At 41.5% G+C, this 22894-nt stretch overlaps 1 protein-coding gene across 2 annotated transcripts; it reads right to left on the bottom strand.

Annotated features, from left to right (window-relative positions):
- Positions 1-3092: 3092 nt before the first annotated feature.
- Positions 3093-22521, bottom strand: sdc4 (syndecan 4). 2 transcript variants are annotated; one of them, XM_023393270.2, is made up of 5 exons: positions 22219-22521; positions 7296-7491; positions 7126-7169; positions 6812-7010; positions 3093-6577 (listed from the first exon to the last, which is right to left on the bottom strand). In XM_023393270.2, exons 1-5 carry the CDS (start codon positions 22270-22272, stop codon positions 6426-6428), a joined length of 645 nt encoding a protein of 214 aa, XP_023249038.1. In that variant the 5' UTR covers positions 22273-22521; the 3' UTR covers positions 3093-6425. The 2 variants fall into 2 exon arrangements, with proteins under 2 accessions (XP_023249038.1, XP_023249039.1); XM_023393271.2 differs by having other exon boundaries at positions 7296-7488.
- Between the last annotated feature and the right edge of the window lie 373 nt (positions 22522-22894).

Genomic DNA, 22894 nt, shown 5'->3' with positions numbered 1-22894 from the left:
TCATGTTCCCTTCAGGATAAATGCCTTTATTCTTCATCTTTATTTTGTCCAATTCTTTGGTTTATACTCAAATTATATAAAGTAAAATAATTCCAGACTGATACAGCACATCTCAAACATGGAGGCAGTTGAAGGTGTTTCACATCCAGACAGATAATCATTAGAGCAACATTAAAAAATATAGATAAAAATGAATTAAATACAAATGTAGTAATAGACCAGAAAGATAGTTACAGTTTGGTAAATATCTAAACATCTGCTGATACTCTCAACATTAACGAGATGGTGAACATTATTCCTGCTGATCATTAGCATCTCACCATCGCCACTGTGAGCATGTTGATGTTAGCATTTAGCTCCACAGAGATGCTAACATGACCGTAGACTCTGTTTAGCTCCAAGGTAACACACAACATTTCATCTTAACCTAATTTAAAACGAACTGAACTTCAAAATAAAGGTTTGGGAGAATTTCAAAAATCACTCTTCAACCTTCGTGCGTCTTTCTGAACAAACAACTGATCCTCTGACCTGTGTGATTCAACCTGTGTTTGCGTGTGTGTGAAATGAGAGTAAAAGATGATGTATGAACAGTGTTTGTGCTGGAATGTGTGTGTGTGTGTGTGGGTGTGTGTGCTGCTGTACTCGTCAGTGTTTTGGCGTCACCTGTGAGTATGTTTTTCCCTGCAGCACAGAGGCCGACAGGCAACAGCTTGTCTGCTGGCTCTGCATGAATGTCAACAACACACATGTACACACACACACATGTACGTACACACACACACACACACACACACACACACACACACACACACACACACACACACACATCAGGGCTCTATTTTTGTTCACTTGCTACATCTACTCCAATCTCTGCTTTAAACTTCACAATGGATAAAAGCACCATAGTTGGATGGACCGTAGCACCACGTATCCTTCCCTTTGGGTCTGCTTTTTCAGAAAACATAAAATCTCCTACCATTGTGATGAAATGACACACACTCACACACTCCTGCTGAAACCTGCTAACAGCCTACACGCTCCTGCAGGGTGAAAAGTTTCCTAAAGCAGAATAAAAACGAGTCCTGCAGGCAACTCCATCAGTTCTCCTGGCCGTCTGTCATTTAATTGATCTTATTTTCAGACCCAGAATCAGAATCAGCTTAAATGTGTTTGTGCATACGAGGAATTTGACTCCTCAGTGTCCTCCAGCACACGGCACCAATAATATAAATAAATGTCCAAGGAGAAACTCTGTTTGTTCCTGTCTGTAAAGAGGGACAGAGGCCACGGCTCAGGCTTTTATTTCTTCTTGTCTCGACAAGAGGAATCAGTCAGTCAGCCTTATCTCGCCTGCAGCTGCTTCACAACGCTGTAACAAAAAAACAAAATAAAACACACATCTCCTCTGAACTTGGAAGATCCAGCTTTAAATCGCAGAATAGTTTGTCAGATCTAACCCCTCCATCTTTATCTTTAAAAGCCACCATCATCATCATGTCATCTCGCTCCTATACGTATTAATATTTACTACTTATTAATGCTACTCATTTACTTATTTATTGGCCCTTATAATAAATCTAAGTTCTTATTTGACATTAATTCTCGTCATTTATTATAAATGGTTTTATAAAACATATCACCAGGTCATTCTCTTAATTAATGAAATATATCTTTTCAGGATTTCCACCGGCTACAGGTTGATTTCTTCGTTGCCTACTCTTGTGCTGAAAGGTCAGAGGTCAGAGTTGGCTTCGGAACAGCGACCCTGAAGCCGACAGGGATTCAATATCTTCCTGAAGATCACATGTAATCCGAGACTGCTTCGATAACTTGACATCAGCTCCCTCCGAGCTCTGTAGATCTCTTCCCTCCTGAAACTCTCTACATTCATCACCAGTTATTGTTGCTTCACTGTTTCTTTCTGTCATCGCGTCCATCTTCTGCTGCAGTACGTCTCCCGTCCGTGCTTTGTTTCCATGACAACAAACAGCAGACAAAAAAAAAAGGCCCAGGTGAAGGACAATGGAGGAAATCAGACACCAGGGGGTTGTCGTGAAACGGCTGGAAAATAAAAAGTCACGATGCGGCTTCGTACGCTGCGGCTCACGCACCTGGACACGATGTCGGTGATGACGATGATCGGCTGTCGATAATCTCTCACAGCATTTGGAAAAGGATCAAATAGTATTTAATACTTTTACATCTACTTATATTTCAGCCACACCAGCAGCTGTGACGGTCTGACGTCCGCTGCTTTGGTCCAAACTGAAATATTACAACATCCACTGGATGGATTTGGCACAAACACCCACAGTCCCCAGAGGACGATGAATCCTAATGACTGTGATGATCCTCTGACCTTTCCAGTGAGGTTCACAACACTGGTTTTTAAGTGAAATATCTCAGAAACTATTGGACTAATTGGACTCCTCATTAGAATAACTCATAATAACTGATGCTGTCGTCACGCCATTGTGACAAAACTTCTGCAAAACATTTCCTCAGCTGCAGCTCAGACTAACTTCAGTGCTAATTAGCAGCTGGCTGCAGTGCTAGCATGAACAAGGCTGGGTATCCTAATAACCTAAACCTAATAACTCTGGTGATTGCCTCTTTATTTACGCAAACACACAAACTACAATTTGTACTGTAATGTGTGTTGTAATTTTCTTTTTGTTAAAATGGATTTGATCATTAAGATACACTGTAAGCCCCGTCAGTGTTAGCATGTTAGCATGTCAACCTTGACACGTTTTCATCAGTCGTCATTCAGTGCTTTTAAAATCTGTAATTACTTCTCTCAACTGCCTTTTACCTGCAGGAGCGACTGACAGGGAACAAAGCCGCCTGTAATCCCGTGTTAGTGTTTGTAATTTGATGAGACGTGATATCAGCCTCTCTGTTTACTCTTCTTCACTCTCCTGGAGCCGTATTAAGTTACTGTCACTTCCTGTTCTTACCACTGAAGTAGAAAAACAAAACAAGCTTCTACTTCTGGAGGTTAATGTAACTCCTTCTGATGGAAACAGGATCGTTCGTGTAAGAAAATGTGACGTGATGCGAAAACAAAGAACGGGACAAAGACGGCGTTTTTAAAATGTTAATGTGCATAAAAATAGCTTTATTTCCGATAAATCAGAACCTGCATGCAGAAGCCAATGATTCATTGGCTTCTTCACTCCATTGGTGATTCACATGTGATGTTTGTGACATTAAGCAGCAGAACATACGTTATCTCTCCCATGCGCACTGAACAGACCTGGGGCCGATTTACCCTTTATACCTCAAACCCAGGCAGAGATCAGCCGATACCCTCTGACACACTGGGAGGAAACACGTATCAGTGTTTTCTTGATTAAATGCGTTTGTTTTTTGGTTTTTTTTTTTGGGGGGGGGTTAAAGGCCTTGAACGAGGATCAAGACGTTTCTTTCTTTCGAGGCCGGGATTGTGAATTTCCAAAATACACGTTTGCAAATTTATCTCCCTCCGTTTTCTGGCTACGAATGAACAAAATCCAAGCGGTAATCGCCCCCCAGGTCTGCCACTGACAACATGGCTCATCGGCACCACATCCCCTGAACAACGAGATGAACACCAACCACATAAAAGCAATCCTTCTACAAACAAACGAAAAAAAAAGAAAAAAAAGAAAACATAAATACAAAAGCAAAAAAAAAAAACAAAAAAAAAAAAACAAAAGTCTAAAAAGATAATAGAAACTCTTACAACATAAAAAGTTTCAAAACTATTTGCTTCTGAAAATCTCAAACTAGTGTATATAAAACTTTTAAAATCACATATACAACAGCTTAAAAAGGGGGAAACACCCCAACCTGAAAGAAGGCAATAAAATAATTTGACAGTTAAATTAATACAAAAAAAAAAAAAAAAAGAACAAGTTGATCTACTGGAGAAAAAAAATAAAAATAAAAACCACTGGAGAACAATGAGAGGAGGTGAGTTAGTATTAGCATTGGTAGTATCAAAACTCATTTACAGTTACAGTAAATCACAGGAACGTTACTGCTCAGGGGAAAACAAAACAAAAACAAAAACAAATTTGGCATTTAAATATTTGGTAGATATTGTTTGTTGCCAGGATGTGGCTAAGTACCAAGTTAATTTTTTTTTTTGTTCGTTTTTTATTTTATTTTATTTTTTTTATCTAATGACTATATACAAATCCTTGGTAGACCAGTCTGTGTGCTGCCGGCTTCAGCTAAGAAATGTGAGCATCACACCTTTTCATCATGGCTTCAGCGATTGCTCAAAGACCTCATAGTGGAAATAAAATATAAAACTAACAACAAACTGTCGGTGTAGCTTATTGAGAAAGCGTCACCCGCCATGAGTTAAAAACAAAAAACAAAACAAAACAAAAAAAACTACCAGTTTCGCCGATCACAGAGCTTAACATTTCGTATCACTGGACTAAATGATCAATAACATTTATCGGATCCATGAATAAAAAAAAAAAAATAAAAAAAATGTTGCAAGAGAAAGAGTGAGCACCTCAGCACCACCTTTATTTGCAGAGGTGAAGATCGATACCACGCTCACGTCTGTTAAAGATAAGGCTACGGTTAGCTTAGCTTAGCACAAAGAATGGAAACAGGTGGGAACAGTTAGCCTGGCTCCGTCTCATTTCTTTAAATCTTCATAAAGTGTATAAAACAAAAACAATTTTAGCTTGGAAGCCACTGTAAAACTGCAAAAAAAAAAAAAATGCTATTGTAACGCCTACAATTAAATCCAGTGTGTTGTTAAAAGCTGCATTTATGTTGTACTGAGGTATTGTCATTTCACTGTAATGTAACGTGCAGTATTTTAACCGTCTTTAACCGTCATTAACACACAGACGCACCATCAGGAGGTGCAGGTGCTTGTTCCCTCTGTACAGAGCCGCGCTAGCCGTTTCCACCCATTTCCAGTCTTTGTGCTAAGCTAAGCTAACCAGCCGCTAACTGAAGCTTCAATCTGATTATCTAACTCAGCAAAAAAGTGTTCCTGTGTGTGTGTGTGTGTGTGTGTGTGTGTGTGTGTGTGTGTGTGGAATGTAGGTGTGTCACCCTGTAGGAGCTTGCTGATTCGCCTTCACCATAATAACAGAAAACAAACCCCGGAGGCAAGGTGGTAATTATTATTATAGTGGTAAAACATCTTCCTTTTTTTTTTTTTTTTTTTTTTTGAAGTCCTCTTCCAAACTGGCAACGCTGTGTTCGACTCTGTGACCTGGGTCATGCAGTATTTGCCAATTTTCCCCGGATTAGTTTAGCTTACTTATCTGGTGCTACGTGCCAGACGGATGGGACTTTCCCTCCTCGCGGAGACAGAAAACATGCCAGAAAGTTTAAAGGAAACGTTTTTTGTTTTTTTTAATGAAGTGTACAGGACGTGAGCTGAACCATCTCTCACTCAGCCAGTTGTGCAGATTTTCTTTTTCTTCTCTTTTTAAAAAGGCAGAATCAACCATTTGCAAATACTTGTTGGCCCTTGTCTGGCCCTCTCTCTTATCTCTGTGTAATTTAAGGATAAAAATGAACAAAAACAAAGTCAGTTCTAATGGATGACAGCATAAAACCAGCGTTCTGAAAAACTCTTTTCTTTCTTTAATAGAAAAAAAATGAAATGTCTTAAATCTCTCTGCATTACAAGGAGTTTGTTTAAAAATTTTTTAAAAAAATCAAATATAAATGTTCACTTAAAAATCATTTGCTTCAGTCATGTGAGAAGCTTCAGTCCAAGAAACAGGTGGAGAGGAAGAGGAGGAGGAGGAGGAGGAGGAGGAGGGGAAATAAATAACTGGACTGTTAATGTGTACCATACAGAGACAAAAATCATTGCAGTGTTAGTGTTTTTAAACTGGAAGGTGGAGAAAGAGGAAGAAGAAGAACGGACAGGAAAAGGAGAAAGAGGAGTTTGAGTTCTCCGAGTCCTCAGTTTCTAAAGTCGTGTTTTTTTTGTTTGTTTGTTTTTTTTTTTCTTTCCTTTCGACACGGGAACAAATAATAAAAACACAAAACAGTGCACCGCAGCGGAAACAGTCCCACTCCTGTTGCTCCTTTTTCCTTGTTTGACAAAACCAAAAGAGAGGGACAAGAGTGACCAACGAAGCCTCTGATTGGTTAAGAGAGCACCAATAAAAATGAGCAAACATCAGGGAGGAGGAGTCAGTCAATCGATCGTGTTGTCGGGGCTTCTCTCCTGATTCGTTATCGAGTGTCACTCGGTCAGAGGAAAAGTGAGAGGAGGAGGAGGAGGAGGTATTATGATGATGTGATGATGATGATGATGATGAGGCACTGTGAGGCCAGGAGCTGGCCCTGATTGGGTTTTTAAGAGGTTTTAACAGGAAGTGAGGTGTGTGAGGTCGGGGCGAGGCGGCAGGGGGAGAGAGGGGGGGGTTAGCGGAGGTCGGGGTCTATGCATAGATCTCTGTGGTGGGGGCCTTCTTGTAGATGGGCTTCTTCCCCAAGTCGTAGCTGCCCTCGTCCTTTTTCTTCATGCGGTAGATGAGGAGGAGGATGAGGAGGACGGCGAACATCAGGCAGACGGCGCCACCCGCGATCAGAGCTGGAAGAGACGAACGAGGAATAAAAGATATTAGAGGAAGACGAAGATGAAGATGCAGCCACGACATTTACTGTGAGAATGGAGGTTATGGGTAATTATGGATGTTTCACGTGACTTTTTAAAGAATAATAGACAATAAAGCAGTTGCATATTAAATCTGTCTGACTGTCGAACAGTATGACAGTTTAACGTCGTTTAAACATCGCCGCCACTCTCTCCGGGATGCGTACTGACCTGCGAGGACCTCCGTCTTGTTCAAGATGCTGTCCTCACTGGCGTGGGACATGAGGACGTTGGATGGGTATTCCTCGTTGGGGTCCGCCTCGTTGCCCAGCCGGGGGATTTCGTTACTCTCGCGTACGATGCCCTCCTCGTCGACGGTCGGTCGCACCGGCAGCTCCAGCTCTGGGATCTTGTTGTCGCTGACGTCGGGCTGAGGGTGAAGAGAGGAAGTTGAAAACACCATCTCAATAAACTGAGGACACAATAAACTGTAACTGGATGCTAAAGCTTCAGTAAGTGTGATCTAACATCTAGAAATGTCTCACCTTAACTGATGTCTCGAACTCTGTCTCAGGTGACTCGGTTGTTGCTGAGGAAAGAAGCAGATTCTTCATTTAATCAAGTGTTTTAAAGATCAATTTTCAAATTACAGTTTCATAAATACACGGTAAAATATTAAATGTTAAATAGATGCGTTTAAAATGTAATAACCAACCTCCATCTCCAGACCCAGACAACTCCTCGTCATCGTACTCGTAGTATTCGTTGTCGTCGTCTTCGTCGTCGTCTGTGAAGCCGAAGTCAGAGCCGTTCGTAGAGTCTCCCGACGACTCCATGTTGTCCCGGTGCGTTGACATGGCAACCATCTGTGTGGTTTTCATGGGCATCCATGTCTCCGTCTCCCTGACCTGCTGGGACACCAGAGACAGGACCAGGGGTCAGAGGGATACAACACGGGGGGGGGGAAGCTACTCAGTGTTTGTTCAACATGCCAGCATGCTGATGTTTGCCATTTGGAACTGAAGACAAAGCACCACTAAGGCTGATGGGAATGTTATTAGAGCAAACTAGAGTAAAAGTCAGGGGGGTCAACAGATGTTGACATACAATAAGTAAAGACTTTGACTTTTCTGGAGGCACTAGAGGAAAAGTCAAGAGGATTATCACAATAAAAAAAATTAAAAAAAAAAACATCCTCTGGGAACCATGAACATCTGTACCAAATGTTCATGGCAATCCATCCAGCTGTTGTCAAGATATTTCACTAAAAAGCTGCTGTTCAATCACCAAAACACAGTGGATTTTGGCAGGTAACCGACCGTCACCTGGACGGATGTTTTCTACTCCAAACCGCAGGAGTCTGTTCAGATATATAATCCCAAAGCAGAAAAACAGTTTTGAGGTTAAAAGAAAAAACAATTCGTTTAGATTAATTTGTTCCTGAAGCTCCGCCCACAGCAGCACCTTCAAATTAGCCCCACTAAATTTGACTCCTATCTGTCAACATGCTAACAGACTAGCCCCATCAGTCAAGACGATGATGATGATGATGAAGAAAATAGCTCTACTTAGAACAGAGACTTGCCCCACAGCCTGCCCACTCATCACTGCCGCTCTAATCACCCTGAAGCTTAACACAATGAAGACACATCCACCTTCTTTAATCACATTAGCACACTTAATTTCATTGACCATTTGCTCAGTAAGCAACCTAAATGGGATTAAAACACACACACACACACACACACCCCCCCCCTCTGCCTAATTATCATTACAGCACAGCACATACATACGATTAATCAGCATTAGGCCTTAAGTAAACAGAGGCTGTGGAGGTAAAACGAGGTGAGAGAAGCTCATCACCGAGTCTTTTCACCCACTCTGGTATTTTCCATTATATGTGACAAACATTATGATCATATCTTGTTTTAAAAAGTGGTTTAAAGTAAAGTTCAGCTGAAAAGACCAAAGATCTGAGAAAAAAAAGAAAAGAAAAGCTGTTGCATCTTTTTCTTTTGTCACATTCACAGTATAAAACCTGGAAAATACATTGAAGCCTTGTTGAAAACACCGTAATCCCATCAGGCAGTAAATAAATCACTGCAGTATCCATTTAATTGATTAGTCAATTAGCAGAAAATTAGTTTAACTGCAACTTTGATCATCGATTCATCGTTTTAGTTGCAAATAAAATCAACCTAAATTAAAAATAAAACTGATATGAGATTTTATATTCTCTTGTTTTTTAAGTTTTTATATCATCATCAATTGAATATTTTGGGATCGTTTCATGGACAAAATAAGACATTTAAATTTTGGAAATTTGTGGCGTTTTGCAAGTTTTTTGTCTAACTTTTATCAGAGTAATTGATTAATCAATTAAGCGACAGATCAAGCGATTAAAATAACTATTACTTCGCCCCAAAACGAACGCAACATGAGCATCCATTGAACATTTATTCTACTTATATTCTACTTCCTCCCAGCTACCGAAGCAAAGCTCTGATTGATAACTACATTGATCACACGCAGACTGACGGCGACGGTTTCTGAAAGAAAACCAGAGACGCTAAAAGAGAGAAGAGTGAGTCTTCCTCTCCTCCAATGAAAACTTCCATTTACTGAGAAGAAAAGCTGACCGCAGACCACACTGGAAACATGCCTGGGCACCCCACAACACACACACACACACAGACGCACACGCACACACACACACACACACACACACACACACACACACACAGATTGAGTTGTGTTGACATCATGAGTTCTCATAATTACTTCCATCTGAGTCTTGTAAGGGGGGGGTCTTCATTTTAAGGGTTAACTGGTGGTAAAGCCCGGGGCCTCTCAGTATTGTGTGTGTGTTCAAGTGCTTGGCATAGTAACAGTGTGTGTGTGTGTGTGTGTGTGTGTGTGTGTGTGTGTTTGAAGGTAATCCTCTCTGCCCTTAAAAAGTAGCCTATATGAGTGAGTGGGGGGGGGGGGGATCCTCCATTGTGACTGCACAGCGGCTTCAAACAAGGGCGACCATTTTATACTGTGACTCTTCTCAGCAACAAGGTGGACTGACTCCTGTGCTCTTTGTTTTTAGATTCAGTCTACCCATAATCCTTTTCTTTTCTCTGTGTGTGTGTGTGTGTGTGTGTGTGTGTGACACTGTTACAGCAGTTCCACCTATCACGTTATAAATATATGCTTTTTAACTGGCTTTACACTGGATGTTGTTTTAACACTATAACATATTTTTAATGCAATCACACATCACTTAAACTTTAAACAGTTATTTCAACCATTTATTCATCATTTCTTAAACCATCACTTTCAGCTAACTGTTCCTACTCATCCTCACTAGTTTTCATGTTCTCTCAATCACATGTGATGTTACAAGTTACAAGTAGTTTCCTCCTAAACAAAAATATGTGGATATGTGCTTTAATCAAATCTTTAACTAAACTTTAATTTCTTTCTAATTACTTGTGCTAATGGAGGAGGCGCTCCGCTGGGCTACAAGTACCCCCGGTTGTGGATCACTGCTCCATTATGTCCTCATTTAAACCCACTGGGGAGCTCTGATCCTGTGTGTGTGTGTGTGTGTGTGTGTGTGTGTGTGTGTGTGTGTGTGTGTGTGTGTCTCTCTAATACAAAAGCTGTAAAATGGTGACTGCCGGCTCTTCATTTCCTCGCTACCGTTCAGATGAAAGTGGATTGCTGCCGGGGCGTGCTGGGACAAGCCCGCTGAGTCACATTATAAAGAATCGCACTCATACACACAATAATGTGGATTCATCAGTCGGGCCTTATTTACTCACGTAACACCAGCATGAGTCATTTAAACATCTCCTTTTTATTCCAGTAACACTAATATTTTCACTCCCCGAGGCTCGTTCTGCTGTTTGTCTGAATCAAACTGGTTTAAAGGCCATGAAAACAGCAGTCGTTCGATCATTTTACCACCAAATCTGATTTAAAAAAAAACACAATCACACAATCCTGTTGAAGCAGATTAGCTGAGTTTTTGAATTAAACTGACTGAGTAATATCAATTATGCCAAAATCAAACAGGGAAAGTAGGTTTTTCCTCTAAGTAAATATTAATTCTTCACAAATTTGCATGCTCAGCTCATCCGAGACTCTTTAGGTTATGTTTATGATTAACTGGATTTAAATGATTAGAAGTGTACTACCTGAACAGTAACTTTCCCCTATAATGAATAACAAATATCATATTCCTTTCCAGGAAATTATGGATAGGTAAAATAAAGACTTTTGATGTTTGCTCCTCATTAAAATCATGAATATTTTTATGTCACAAACCAAGTTTTCATGAGCTTTAAAAAAAATGGGACAACTCGCACTCACTGCACTCGGACTGTAGATGCAGGAAGTGGACGTGGTAACAGAGATGTTACAGATTAATCCAGAGTTAGTTTTACAGCTTGTTGTTGTGAAGGATAAAAGAAAAATCTCCTCTGTTAAGCCCCTGAGTTTTAAAAACAAATCTACTGCTTGTGTTTTGGACTTTATCTGATAAAAAGACGACCAGTTCAAAATCCACTGTGTTCATCCCTGTCGGTGTCCCGCAGTGTCAATAAAGCTTTTCCTACCTGGCTGATCCTGACCTTTAAACCCCCCCCCCCCCCCCCCCACGGTGAAATGTGGATGTACATTTGTATCCCAGAGAGCCGTGTTAACAGAAACTGGTGCCTGAACAGTGTAATGTGTAACAGGCTTGTCCCAACAGGCCGAGACAGAGGAGGAAGAAAAAGATCAGACGCTGAGGGACTTCTGTTATGTTTTGTCATGTTAGTGTTAAGTAATGATGGCAGCTTCTATCAGATGTGGGGGGGGGGGGTTATTCCATCTTTACTATATTCTCCCCGGAGGCAGAGCCAGAGCGGGATTCAGGCCAAGTTTCACTCAGTCCACACAAGAACAAGTTCACTCTGTTCTGAATCCAAGACTGCACTCGGGAACATCAGACCTCAGCGACAGAGCAGAGGAGGAGGCCGGAAGTCAAAGCCGAACATCGCTCTGAAGTCGTGTTAAAATCCTCCACATGAGGGAGGAAGCGACGTGTTGCTCTGTTACTGTACAAACAGAAGAAACATGCGCTCACCCTGCACAGAGTGGCCAAAAGAGAAAGGAGGGAAAGTGTCTGAACTGTGGTTATGTAACCTGGCAAACATGAAAATCAGCCCTCACGTGGTGATTTTACAGCCACTGAACGAGGGCCTGTCTCATTTGTTAAACCCAGGTCCACTCAGTCGTGACGGCCTGCTGGTCAGGTACTGGGACTCTGGTGAAGCTTTAGGACGACTTTCTTTTGTATAAGCTGAATAAAAAAAGAGATAAACGCTCAAGAAAATATGAAAATAAAATGTACACGTTAGTCAGGATTCCTTCTCCAAACTCTACAAAAGTCATAAATTCATTCACTGGATATGTAACCTAACATTATAATTAATCCCCCCAGTGTCACTGCCACACATGATCTCAGAGGGAAAATATTGTGTTCACAGCCTTAATGGCGTCAAACTCTGGCTACGTGCGTTACAGCAGAGCGGTGTGGTTCAGAGGAAAAGCCACAAAAGTCAAGGCACAACATCCTGGGAAAACTGATTACTTAATTACAACAATATATACTTAATGTGCAGTGGATGCACAAGAATAGACCGTGGTGATAATTGATGCTAAAAGCTCACGATTACCATCTCTACTGTGTCAAAACAACAACGAAAAATCACTTCACAACCAAACACGTCACCGTCTTGATCTCCGTCAGCGGTCGAATACTTCTACCTAATGTGGCGGATGTGGAAAACAGCCAAACCGACGACTCTGAGAGAGACAAATGGATTTAATGGAGAGAAGTGGGGGAAACAATATTCCCGTTTGCAGCGGTGACGCACGGCATGTTGGGTATTTAATCTAATATTACACCACAGCATGCGACAACAACGAGGTTCACTGCTCTCAATTTCCAAGAAACAATAAGGTTTCAGTCGCTAAAAATATTAGCTATTCAACCAAATTCTTTATTTGAATTTAATCCAATAACAGACAATGACACCTGCTCTTATAAAAAAGGACTTTAAAACAGTGATTATCGGTTCGGATAAGCTTTTATCTAGGACTCATTGTCCAACACAAAGCTCCGAGTCATCTCACAGCCAAACAAAGCTCCTCTTTGTCTAATGAAAGCCTCTTAATTACAGAGCTCATTTCGCCTTTCTGTGTCAAACATCCACCATGTGACTTACAAATCATCTCAGAAGGGAATGAATCAGAACATTATGTTTCCTAAAAAATAGAAAAAGCACTGTGGAAAAACAGGTCACACTGAGGGCTTACTATGAAAATAGTAAAGAAAGAAAAAGTCTAAATGAAATCTCACAAAAATGAAACTATTGTGTAGCTAATGTTTTTGCAATGACACAATTAATCAATAAACTAACTGATTTAGGGGTGCAACTAATAACTTCCATCAAATATGACAAAGAAAAGAACAATGGAACCAGCGAACATTTGGCTTTTTTTGGGGGGTTTGAGAGATGACTGAAATTATTATTATAATTACTGCCGATAAATTTTAAGTTGACTTATTAACTGACTAATTAATCACTGAGTAACAACTGTAGCTCCAAACTGATTAATCAACTAATCTGACAATTAAATGCTGGTAATTTTTGTGCCTTTTTTCTTTATTTTCATGTATCTTATATTTGGCTCATTATATGGTCTTGGGTACCATTTAATAAAATAATATGACACTAATTGACTTTATAATGTAGGGTCAGATTAAGGAAAGCCTCTCTGCAGCTGGTAAAACCTGAAATCTACAAAATTTACACCTCAGTCTCTGCTCTCGTCCTTGTTTATCCTGCCTTCTCTCAGCATGGAGGTCCTAAACTTTCCAGTTTCTCCCCAATTGTCCGCATTCCCTGAAAGGCAGTCTGTCAAGACACCCGCCACCCGGCCTTTGGGTCTGTCCCTTCCATTGACACCGAACAATGCCGGTGGACGCCTCGAGAGCATATCAATGACCAAGGTAACCGGGGATAAGCCTCCAGCAGCCTCCCTTCATTAAACTGGGGGAAACAATCCCTCCATCTGCCGACACAGAGAGAGGCATCTGTTCCATTCACACAGCGGCGTGGAGGTGGTGCGGAGTATGAAAAGACAGAAAAGAAACACCAGCACGCTGGAATGTGCTTCCTTATTCTTTGTCATGTCCAACGTCTCTTGACCTTTTTCAAGAAGAGACAATTATTGTTGTTCTCCAGCCTCCTCCCCCTTCTTCTTCTTCTGGTCTGAGGTCATTACAGCAGCCAAAATAAAAAACCATGAACGGTATTAAAAGTCTAAAGTGCAACTCTTCCCTTCACCTCCCAACATTTCACTCCCTCCATTTCCCATCCTGTTTTTCAACCCCCCCCCTCCTCCCCTCTCCTGCTGCTGGGTGATACTTGAACCAGCAGGATTTGCACTGTGTATTGTGTCGCCTGATCTGCTTGTAAGATGCACTTCTGACCCCCTGACGTAACTCAGCCAAAGGACACACACACACACACACACACACACACACTTACTTGAGGAGTGTAAGGCCTTAAGTTTATGGATCCAAAGGGCCCATAAGGCGTGACATATAATGAGGTCATTACTTAGTTAAAATGATAAAGTTGATCCACTGTTTTATTCAGAGCACATTCACATACCGTCCCTCACAAGGCCCAGAAATGACCGACCGACTATTTCCCACATGGGCTTCATTTGTCCTTTGATAAACAACAAGAGCAGTGCACACCCACACATTTACCTTTAGCTCCGACAGTCGAGCTCTACATTCCTTCTACCTATGCCCCGTCTATCTATAGCAGAGTTTCCACCTACCTGCACCATGTGTGACTCTACGGCAACACGACACGCTCGGGGAGAGAAGACACAATGTACAGATGGAGGACGGGCGTCAGATGAATGTACGACGAGACGCCCAGCAGAGTTTTTAGTGTAAACAAAAACTTAAACTGAACTTGGGAACAAACGTCAGTGATAAAATACTCTAAAGTCTCAGGTGACATTACCTTATTGTAGATACTGTATACTGGTATAGGTGTATAAGTATTGTCAGCTGATAAGAAACAGGAAGTTAGTTGGTTGAAGGTCATTTGGAAACACCGTCACCACTACAGTTTGCTCAGTGTGTGAATTAACAAATGCGTAAATAATCAAAAGTTGTGGCGAAACCCTGAATCTATAAAGATTGTTAGAGTATCCAGGAGATTTTGTGTTTGCACGTTAAGTAATATTGAGGTTAAAATCTGAAATGGGAATACCAAACGTGTCCGGAACCAGTGGCTCCTCCGACTTCGTAACTCTGTAGATATAATCACTACGGATGAAAAATATGAAGGCTTGCCATTTACACATCTGAGTCAGTCCGGGCTGTACTTTCTTTATCACAAAGACAAATATGACTCAGTAAAGTGAGTAATGTTGTAGCATTTAACTTTGACAATGACCTGGGCCACTCGCCGTCTATTTGACTGTTCACTTCCTGACCATGTGAGATAAGACAGAGGCTGTTCAGACGGGCCAGATGTGCAACAGAGAGCGGTTATTCAGCCTCTGCTGATAAGCCTAATTGAGTTTTGATGAGCACCACCTGGGGGAACGTCCTGGGTCTTATCGTAATGGCCTTTATTGGTCACTCCCTCCCACCAATGAAGACGCGCTGCCACATCAATTGGATGATTTCCCCCCCCGTTATTACCAATCCCACGACTGGTGGACAAATAAGCCGAAAGCCTGCAGCGAGACGAACGCGTACAGGAGCCATGCCTCTCTAATGTCTTCCCTACTCTTCCATCTTCAAAACTCTTTGATGTCTCTCCCTCAGGCGAGCGTATCACTGCCTTGGATCAAAGACATTACAGCCCAATAGACTAAATGTAAGCTGCAGAAGAGTTATTATCAGCCGAAGGATCGGCTTCAGGCCTTAAATGGCAGGAAGTAATAAGAAAAAGGCAGGAAAAACAGGAAATATCCATCAACTTGTGTTTAATAATAGCCTGAAAACGAAGAGTGGAGATGAACGATTCCAGTAAACAACTGACTTATTTATACTTTTTAAGGTTGAGAATGTCCATTCATTAACAGCGGAGGATTAGTCACAATAACCCCCATTCATTTCCAAAAAGAGATGCTTAAGTCGACTCTTTATCCCATATGGCTGTGGATCAGTTCCACTTCTGGCTCGTAGTACCACTCAACCTTCATTCATTCATTCATTCATACTTTTATTATTTTCAAAAGATGCCATGAACAAGTGTCGTGTCAATTTAGATTACAGCTCACGTTGAATGAAGCCTTCCTCTGACACTCGTTAACACGATGTCAATGTTCAATCACACTTGATTAACAGACCTCTCTCTTATGTTGGTTGTTAATCTTAAACTTCATCCAGCAGACATTAATACATCAACTGGCCTGACTCACAACATGAGTAACCAGCATCAGAGATAAAACTTTAAAAAGGAAGGAAACAAAAGGTTATTATAAGCTTCCTTGCTGAGAGATAGAAGATATCGATACCGCTCTCATGACTGTACTGTAAATATGAAGTTGGGGGAGGCTCTGTTTCCACTTTTTAAGCTAAGCTAACTGGCTGTAGCTTCATATTTGATGTAGAGACATAAATCTTCTCATCAAACTCTCAGAGAACTCCACAAAATGTTGAACTACTCCTTCAACATGTATGTGGCGTCGCCGAGTTGTCAGACCGAGGATGTGCCTCTCCGTTTGGGTCGGCTAAGAAGCCAAGACCCATGCCACACAGTCGGCCACGACATTCCTCTCCTCTGTACAATGGAGCCAAGGCATTCTACGCACAGAGAGAGACGCAATTAAAAAGAAGTTTGGGCCAAGCCACCGAGATTTGCTGTTATGGTTCTTCTAGGTTCAGGGTGTGAATTCAGCTGCCGCGACGCCCTGCGGTGACGGGCGGAAATAACCGCACCGCATGAGTAGGAAAACCATACATCATCAACTTTTAACATTTTTCCTTTTCCTCACTTCAAGTTTACACACAGTTGGTACTTTCGGGAAGAAGATTATGCATTTTTGTCCGTTTCACAACATGTGGCATCTCTTTGCTAAATCCAACAAAAAAAAAAAATATAATCCTCTCAAGGATAATAGCAGCTCCATCACTTCATGACTGAAGGAAACATGTGGTACAGACACACACACACACAAACACAAAGGCCTAACACTACCACAAGTTAATCACAGCTGAATTATGTGGATTTGAAATGGACAAGGCGGCCTCTGTTGTTGACAATAGGTTTAGTGACTGTGGTGCCCACATGGGCCGGCTGAGTGAGCCACTGGTGGTCCAATGTAGAGAGGTAGACCTCACACACTGTGATAACACACAACTGCAAAGACAGAAAGTGACACAGGGACACGTACACACACACACACACACACATTAATGCTGAACCACACTTACCCACGCCCACACACACACCCACATCAAAGACATACTGTATTATTGAGACACATTTGTCAGGGAGGATGTCTGAACAAGGGGAAGCCCTCATACCACCAAAAAGCCCTCTATTATCCCCAGTGGCTTTGTGTGTGTACATGTGTGACACGCTAAGTGAGTTTAGTTTTGTTTGCAAGGAGTACATTTCCAGAGAACATCAGAGGAGCTCTACTTAACCCAGTCAGCCTTTACCTTGGAAAAACCCCAACAACAAAAACACACCTATAGAATAAAAGACTTAAGTCAACAACTAATGGTTCCTTAATGGCCACGACCGAACCAAAACGCCTCAGCATCCTGATACACCGAGATGCACAAAACTCACAGAGCCCAGCCGTAGGGTACAACATATTGATTATCGGATTTCATGCTCACTCCCTCCATTATTTTTTTTTTTTAGTCAGATAAATCTCTTCTGCTTTGTAGAGGGAAATAACCACAAAGTGCATCAGTGCTGTTGATAGCTGCTAACAATCTGCCTTCAGGCCTGGAATAACCATCTGTCAAGAGTATGACAGTATGTGTCGTGGGGCCAATATCAAACGGCCACCCCCCCAAGGCTCGGTGATACATTTCCCAATGGAAACACAGCGAGGATCATATTCCACGGGTCTCTGGATTTTTACTAGTCCATCATAAAGCCACAACAGAAACTGGTGTTAGTTTCCCAGGCTGTCGATGTAAACAAGAACGTGCTGTTTGTCAACTTTTGTTGTTATGAGGGTTAAAAATGTGTTTGTATTCACTTGTGGAAAAATTGTATGGCTTTTAAAACTCATAGACAACCTGTGTGTTTAACTAGAAAGTGGATCAGGCACAAAGAATCCCCCCCCCCCCCCCCCCCCAAGAAAAAAAAAAGTTGGATGAAAGTGACATAACCAGAATAGGAGGGGTTTTATGGTCGACTTCTGCCCCTGAACGTATTCATATAGTTCCCGTTACAACTGCCAGAATATGTAGTGGTTGAAAGGGGGTGGAGGGAGGGGGGGAATCAGATTCTCGACTGCTCTCCATCAGAGGCAGGAAGGACAAAAACCTCCTCTCTCTCTGTGCCAACATTCCTTTGCCCAAAGGGATTTTATAGACCAGCGGACAGCAATGCAGGAACCATTATTACATCCTAGTGATACTATTTATCATGCTCCCTCTTTCCCTCCCTGCTTTCCCCACGTTCCTTTCACCACACAGGCTTTCACTGCACCCCATCATGCAAAAGAGACAAAAAAAAACTTCCTTTAAAAAAAAAAAAAAAAACCTGGCTCATTCTCGTGCAAATGATTTGTGGGGGGGGGCTAAATGCAAAACCAGTGACATTCCAACAAGATATAACAAATGGACTCAGCCCAGAGGCTCCAAAGGCAACAAGCTGGGGTTTGGTGGTGCAACATGGATTAACTCCCAGCCAAAGAGGATTTTTTCTTTTACCCCGATTAACCACCAAAGTTGTTACCGCAAGCACATTTGGTAAATGAAGATGCTCTGATGCTGCCAATTGAAGTGAAAACCACAAACAGTTTGTGGGGGCTTTTTTTTTTTTTTTTTTTAAACTTTGGCCTGTTTACGATTTCCATCCACTACCATTACCATTTGAAGTCGGTTCAACAAGATTAACAGCTGGTGGTGCTAACTTTCCACTTGAGTGCCATTAAACCATCCAAGCATGACACGATGATGTCACTGTTTGAGTCACATGCTTCAAGAATGCAGTGTTTCCCACAGAATTAGATTCAGCAGGTTCTGCGCACCCCAAATGACAGGTACACAGAGACGGACGGGGACGGTAAAAACTTTATGGATATCTCGGCGGGCCACCAGCCCAACAATGGCTGCCACAAATAAAATCTTTGTCTTATCAATACTTCAAACTTCAACCAAGATTTTCCCACCAATTTTCAGTGTTTCCATTCCGTCCAGGTTGTTTAAGCACAAATTAAAAATGTGCATAAAAACAGGTGGATATAAACACACCTAATAAGTCCGAGAGCTGTCTTTCCTTTATGCTTTTTGGTTGAAACGCAAAAAAGCAGTTACAGTGCTTTTCTTTCCTTCACCTTCACCCGATACTTTCTCCTCAAGGTCTTGCAGTGGCTTGTGTTCCCATATGTGGCCAAACATGGGCAGAAAATGCTGAGGCAAGTGGAAAAAAGCCATGAAGAACAGGATTTGTTTGTCCTGGTCTATCTTGGACAAACTGATAAAACTGTATGGAGCTCAGCTGGCTACAGTTCAGCATATCTAACAGAAATCAGAGTGGTTGACTTAAAAACAAACAAAAAAAAATAAAAACTCTACAGTGGGCAGCAAAAGACTTTGTTAAATGAAGCAATAACTTCCCAGAATTAGAAAATGATAAGTCTTCTGGCATCCAGTTGATAAGAAAGCCAACTCAATCCGTTGATAAAAACATTCCAATCATGCCTGTGGCTCACCCAAAGAAGCCCTTTTTTGCATTCAGAGCATGCACCATTGTCAGGTAGTAGAAACATTGTTATCGATTAGCTGGGAACGCCAAACCCACATACCAATAATGACCCCAGTGGGTAGAGAGAAGAAAGGGCTGGAAGGAGGGAGAGGAAGGTGGAGGGAAGGATTGCCATAGCTCAGAGGCTAAGTATCCATCAAAGGAAAGTTCAGAAAAGAGAAAGGAAAAAAAAGGGGGAGAAAAGCTGCCGAGGTTTACCAAGGAATAACAATTGATCACACGGACAGCAAGGGACAGAGGAACCAAAAGCTAAAACCTGCAGAGTAAAATCTCATTTAAGGAGCAAGAAAAAAAACCTAGAAAAAGAGCACATTTTTGTGGGAAAGCTGTAGGTGTACCCATGCTAGGCTAGGCTAGAGGAGAGCAGTGTCCCTTATGAAAAGGCCCCAGGGCCCTATTGAGATCCCTCCAAGTGTGCAAAATCCCAAAGAGGGCTGGTCAAGGTCACCAAAGGTCACATTCCGGAGGGGAAATCAAAAAAAGGAAGAAGAGAGGGGAGAAGGGAGCGGGAGGGGACAACAAGATGAGGCAGAGTGAGCAAGCAGAAGCTACATGGCTTTGAGGAATGTAACAAATTGTAAAGGCGAGGTGGATCCGACCGACAGTGTGTCATGCCTGAAGACTGCTGAAGTTCACCCCTATAATTGGGGATTAGTGTCCCTAGTATTGCTGGCTCCATCAGGGGAAATTTCCATGTGTCACAGTACGTCACACTGAAGCATGTGACACTCTTGTCTCTGAAATGTTGCTTCTCTTTTAAACCACTTTAAGACTACACTGAATCATAGCAGAGACATGTACTCAAACCTAGAGTGACTAGTGAAGTCTGGCATTTACTGCTTTTCGCCCTTTCAAACCATCTGCACTGACCAACTGCGCTAACTGGGAGGGCAGGGTGCATGTGTTTGTGTGTGGGTGGCATCCTGGTGGCTTTGACTAGCACCCCAGTCATCACAATTAGAAACCAGTATTCAAAAAGCTGAAGATATGTATATTAAAACTCAAATTTTGTAATGATGCAGTGCATGCAGAGGTCAAGACAGGATAAATCAGGCAGAAAATATCTAACTTATAGTTTTTTGATTTATTGGTTTCAACAGGGTGGTTGCCTGTGAGAGGAACCCACCAATTTCAGTAGTGTTTTATAACAATTTCATTTCAGCCCACCAACACCACACACAGACCACATACATACACCCATCCCACTGGGTCAAAGCATGACGTTCTCTGGTGTTTGAATAACAACTCGTTTCGTAAACAGTCAATGAAGAAACTATGTGTGGGTGGCAGAAGAATAGAGGTGCCAGTGCGATGCAGGGTGACATGTGCACCATAAAAATGCTAGAGAACAGAACAGACGTGGTATAACATGGAAAAGCCCACACAAACAGAAAAATCCAAACTGCCAAATTGAGGATAGGGCACACCCTGAAAATAATTACAGCACATAGCTCTCATAAGTCAGGAAACTACACAGGGAAAATCTCCAATGCCTTGTGAAATAACATTTGTCAGCCTTCTCCAATTCAGTGACGCTCCTCCACACACAAATTCTTTTGGTGTGAAGTCAGCCTTTTGCTTCTCACAACACAGCAAGACACTTACCAAGACATTTAACTTATCCCCTTTAAGTGGATCCCCAAAGGAGCGTCCACTGCAGAATGTGTAAGACAAAACATTTACAGTTACTTACTGCTATGAGAATTAATTCTCATCTGAAAGTTTTCCAGATTGTTAACTAAGCAGCTGTCAAAGCTAGTATTGCAACAATAAACAGTGTGTTATAGTATCTACACTATCATTATACAACATCATTCATCATTTTGATAATACTCAGTTTTGTATCATATTAAACTGATTATTTCTAGGCTTTGGACTGTTTCTGGGCACAGCACGTGAAAACATCATCTTCAATTCGTTTATCAATGTTTTCTGACATTTTATAAACTTAAACGATTAATTAAGAAAATAATTGGCAGTTTTTTTTTTTTAATTATCATTCTGGGAAGATAAGAGACGAAAACCATAACATATGGACCTCAACAGGCCAACATGCATCTACATTCATGGATAGGGATGGAGGAAGGTGTGAGCGGGGTAAAATTAAGTGTATGCCAACTTTCACTGAGGATAATTGATCAAAGAGAGCCAATGGTGTAGAAAAACCAGCCCCAGATGTCCCAGCGATTGAAAAGTGACTTGCCAGCTTCCCCCATCTGGGCCCCATACTGGATAATAGCTGCGGTCTACAGCTGCCTCAGTTTGACCCTCTCCCCCAGACAACACACACTAACACACTGGACTCCCAGCCCCAGGTTGGTAGTGAAGCTAGGTAGCTAACAACACCGAGGCTTTGTGGACCATCCAACTTATCAACTTTGAACAATAACAAACATGTTTTTCGTTCGTTTGAGCTTCAGAAAACCGTTAAAAAAAAAAAATAAAAAAAATCTAGCGTAAGCACTGCCTTTGAAGTTAAATCAAAGCTATCTGAGTCTCCTTAACGTTAGCCTAGCTTAGCTGGAGCTACCAAGGGAAAAAAACACAACTTTCCAAATTAAACTTTAGCTATGTTTTTCAGAAACGTTTAGTAAAACAACTTACCGACTCTGAGAAAACGGAGGCAGACAGAATCAACACGAGGCAGAGGTTGAGCATGGTTGTCCTTCTAGGTAGCGTTAAAGTTACAAAATTAAAAGTAAAGTCTTGATATAAAAGCAGCGATAGCTTTACGGAGATTCAAAACTAAACCAGTGACGTCAATACGTAAATCTTCAGGTAGCGTTGTCTTCGTGTTTGCGTCCCAAAATATAGTCCAACAAAACAATTCAGAGGCTGTCCACCTTTATCACCTTAGCTGTGTCTTCTGATGCTTTTCTCTCCGATGTCTAGTTCACTCTACCAGGGCTCAGGGAGCGCTGCTGCTCTATATAGTCTCTAAACTCTCGACCAATCAGCATCGAGGAACGTGACGCTCTCCCCCCTACCTTCTACACAACTTACGGTAAATCCGTTCAACAAGTGGCCACGCCCCTAGCGGCAACTGAAGGGGAGTTTTTTTCAAAATAAATGCATAAACTACTTCATATTTACATTTACATTTACTCCAGGGCTGTGATGAAGTACAGTATTAAAGTACTTGTACTTTATTTGAGTATTTCCATGTTATGCTATTTTAGGGTTTTATTCCACTTCATTTATTTTTTAAAGCTTTAGCTACTACTTTGTAAATTGTACATTCAAAAAAAATTTTATGCCAATACTTTTATACTTTTATTCA

This window comes from Seriola lalandi, unplaced genomic scaffold, assembly GCF_002814215.2.
Source record: "Seriola lalandi dorsalis isolate HSWRI2012SDOR001 ecotype SW California unplaced genomic scaffold, Sedor1 jcf7180002054932, whole genome shotgun sequence".
In the NCBI taxonomy this organism is placed as follows: Eukaryota; Metazoa; Chordata; class Actinopteri; order Carangiformes; family Carangidae; genus Seriola; species Seriola lalandi.
Note: the sequence above shows the minus strand (reverse complement) of the source record. Positions and strands in the feature narration are given on the sequence as shown.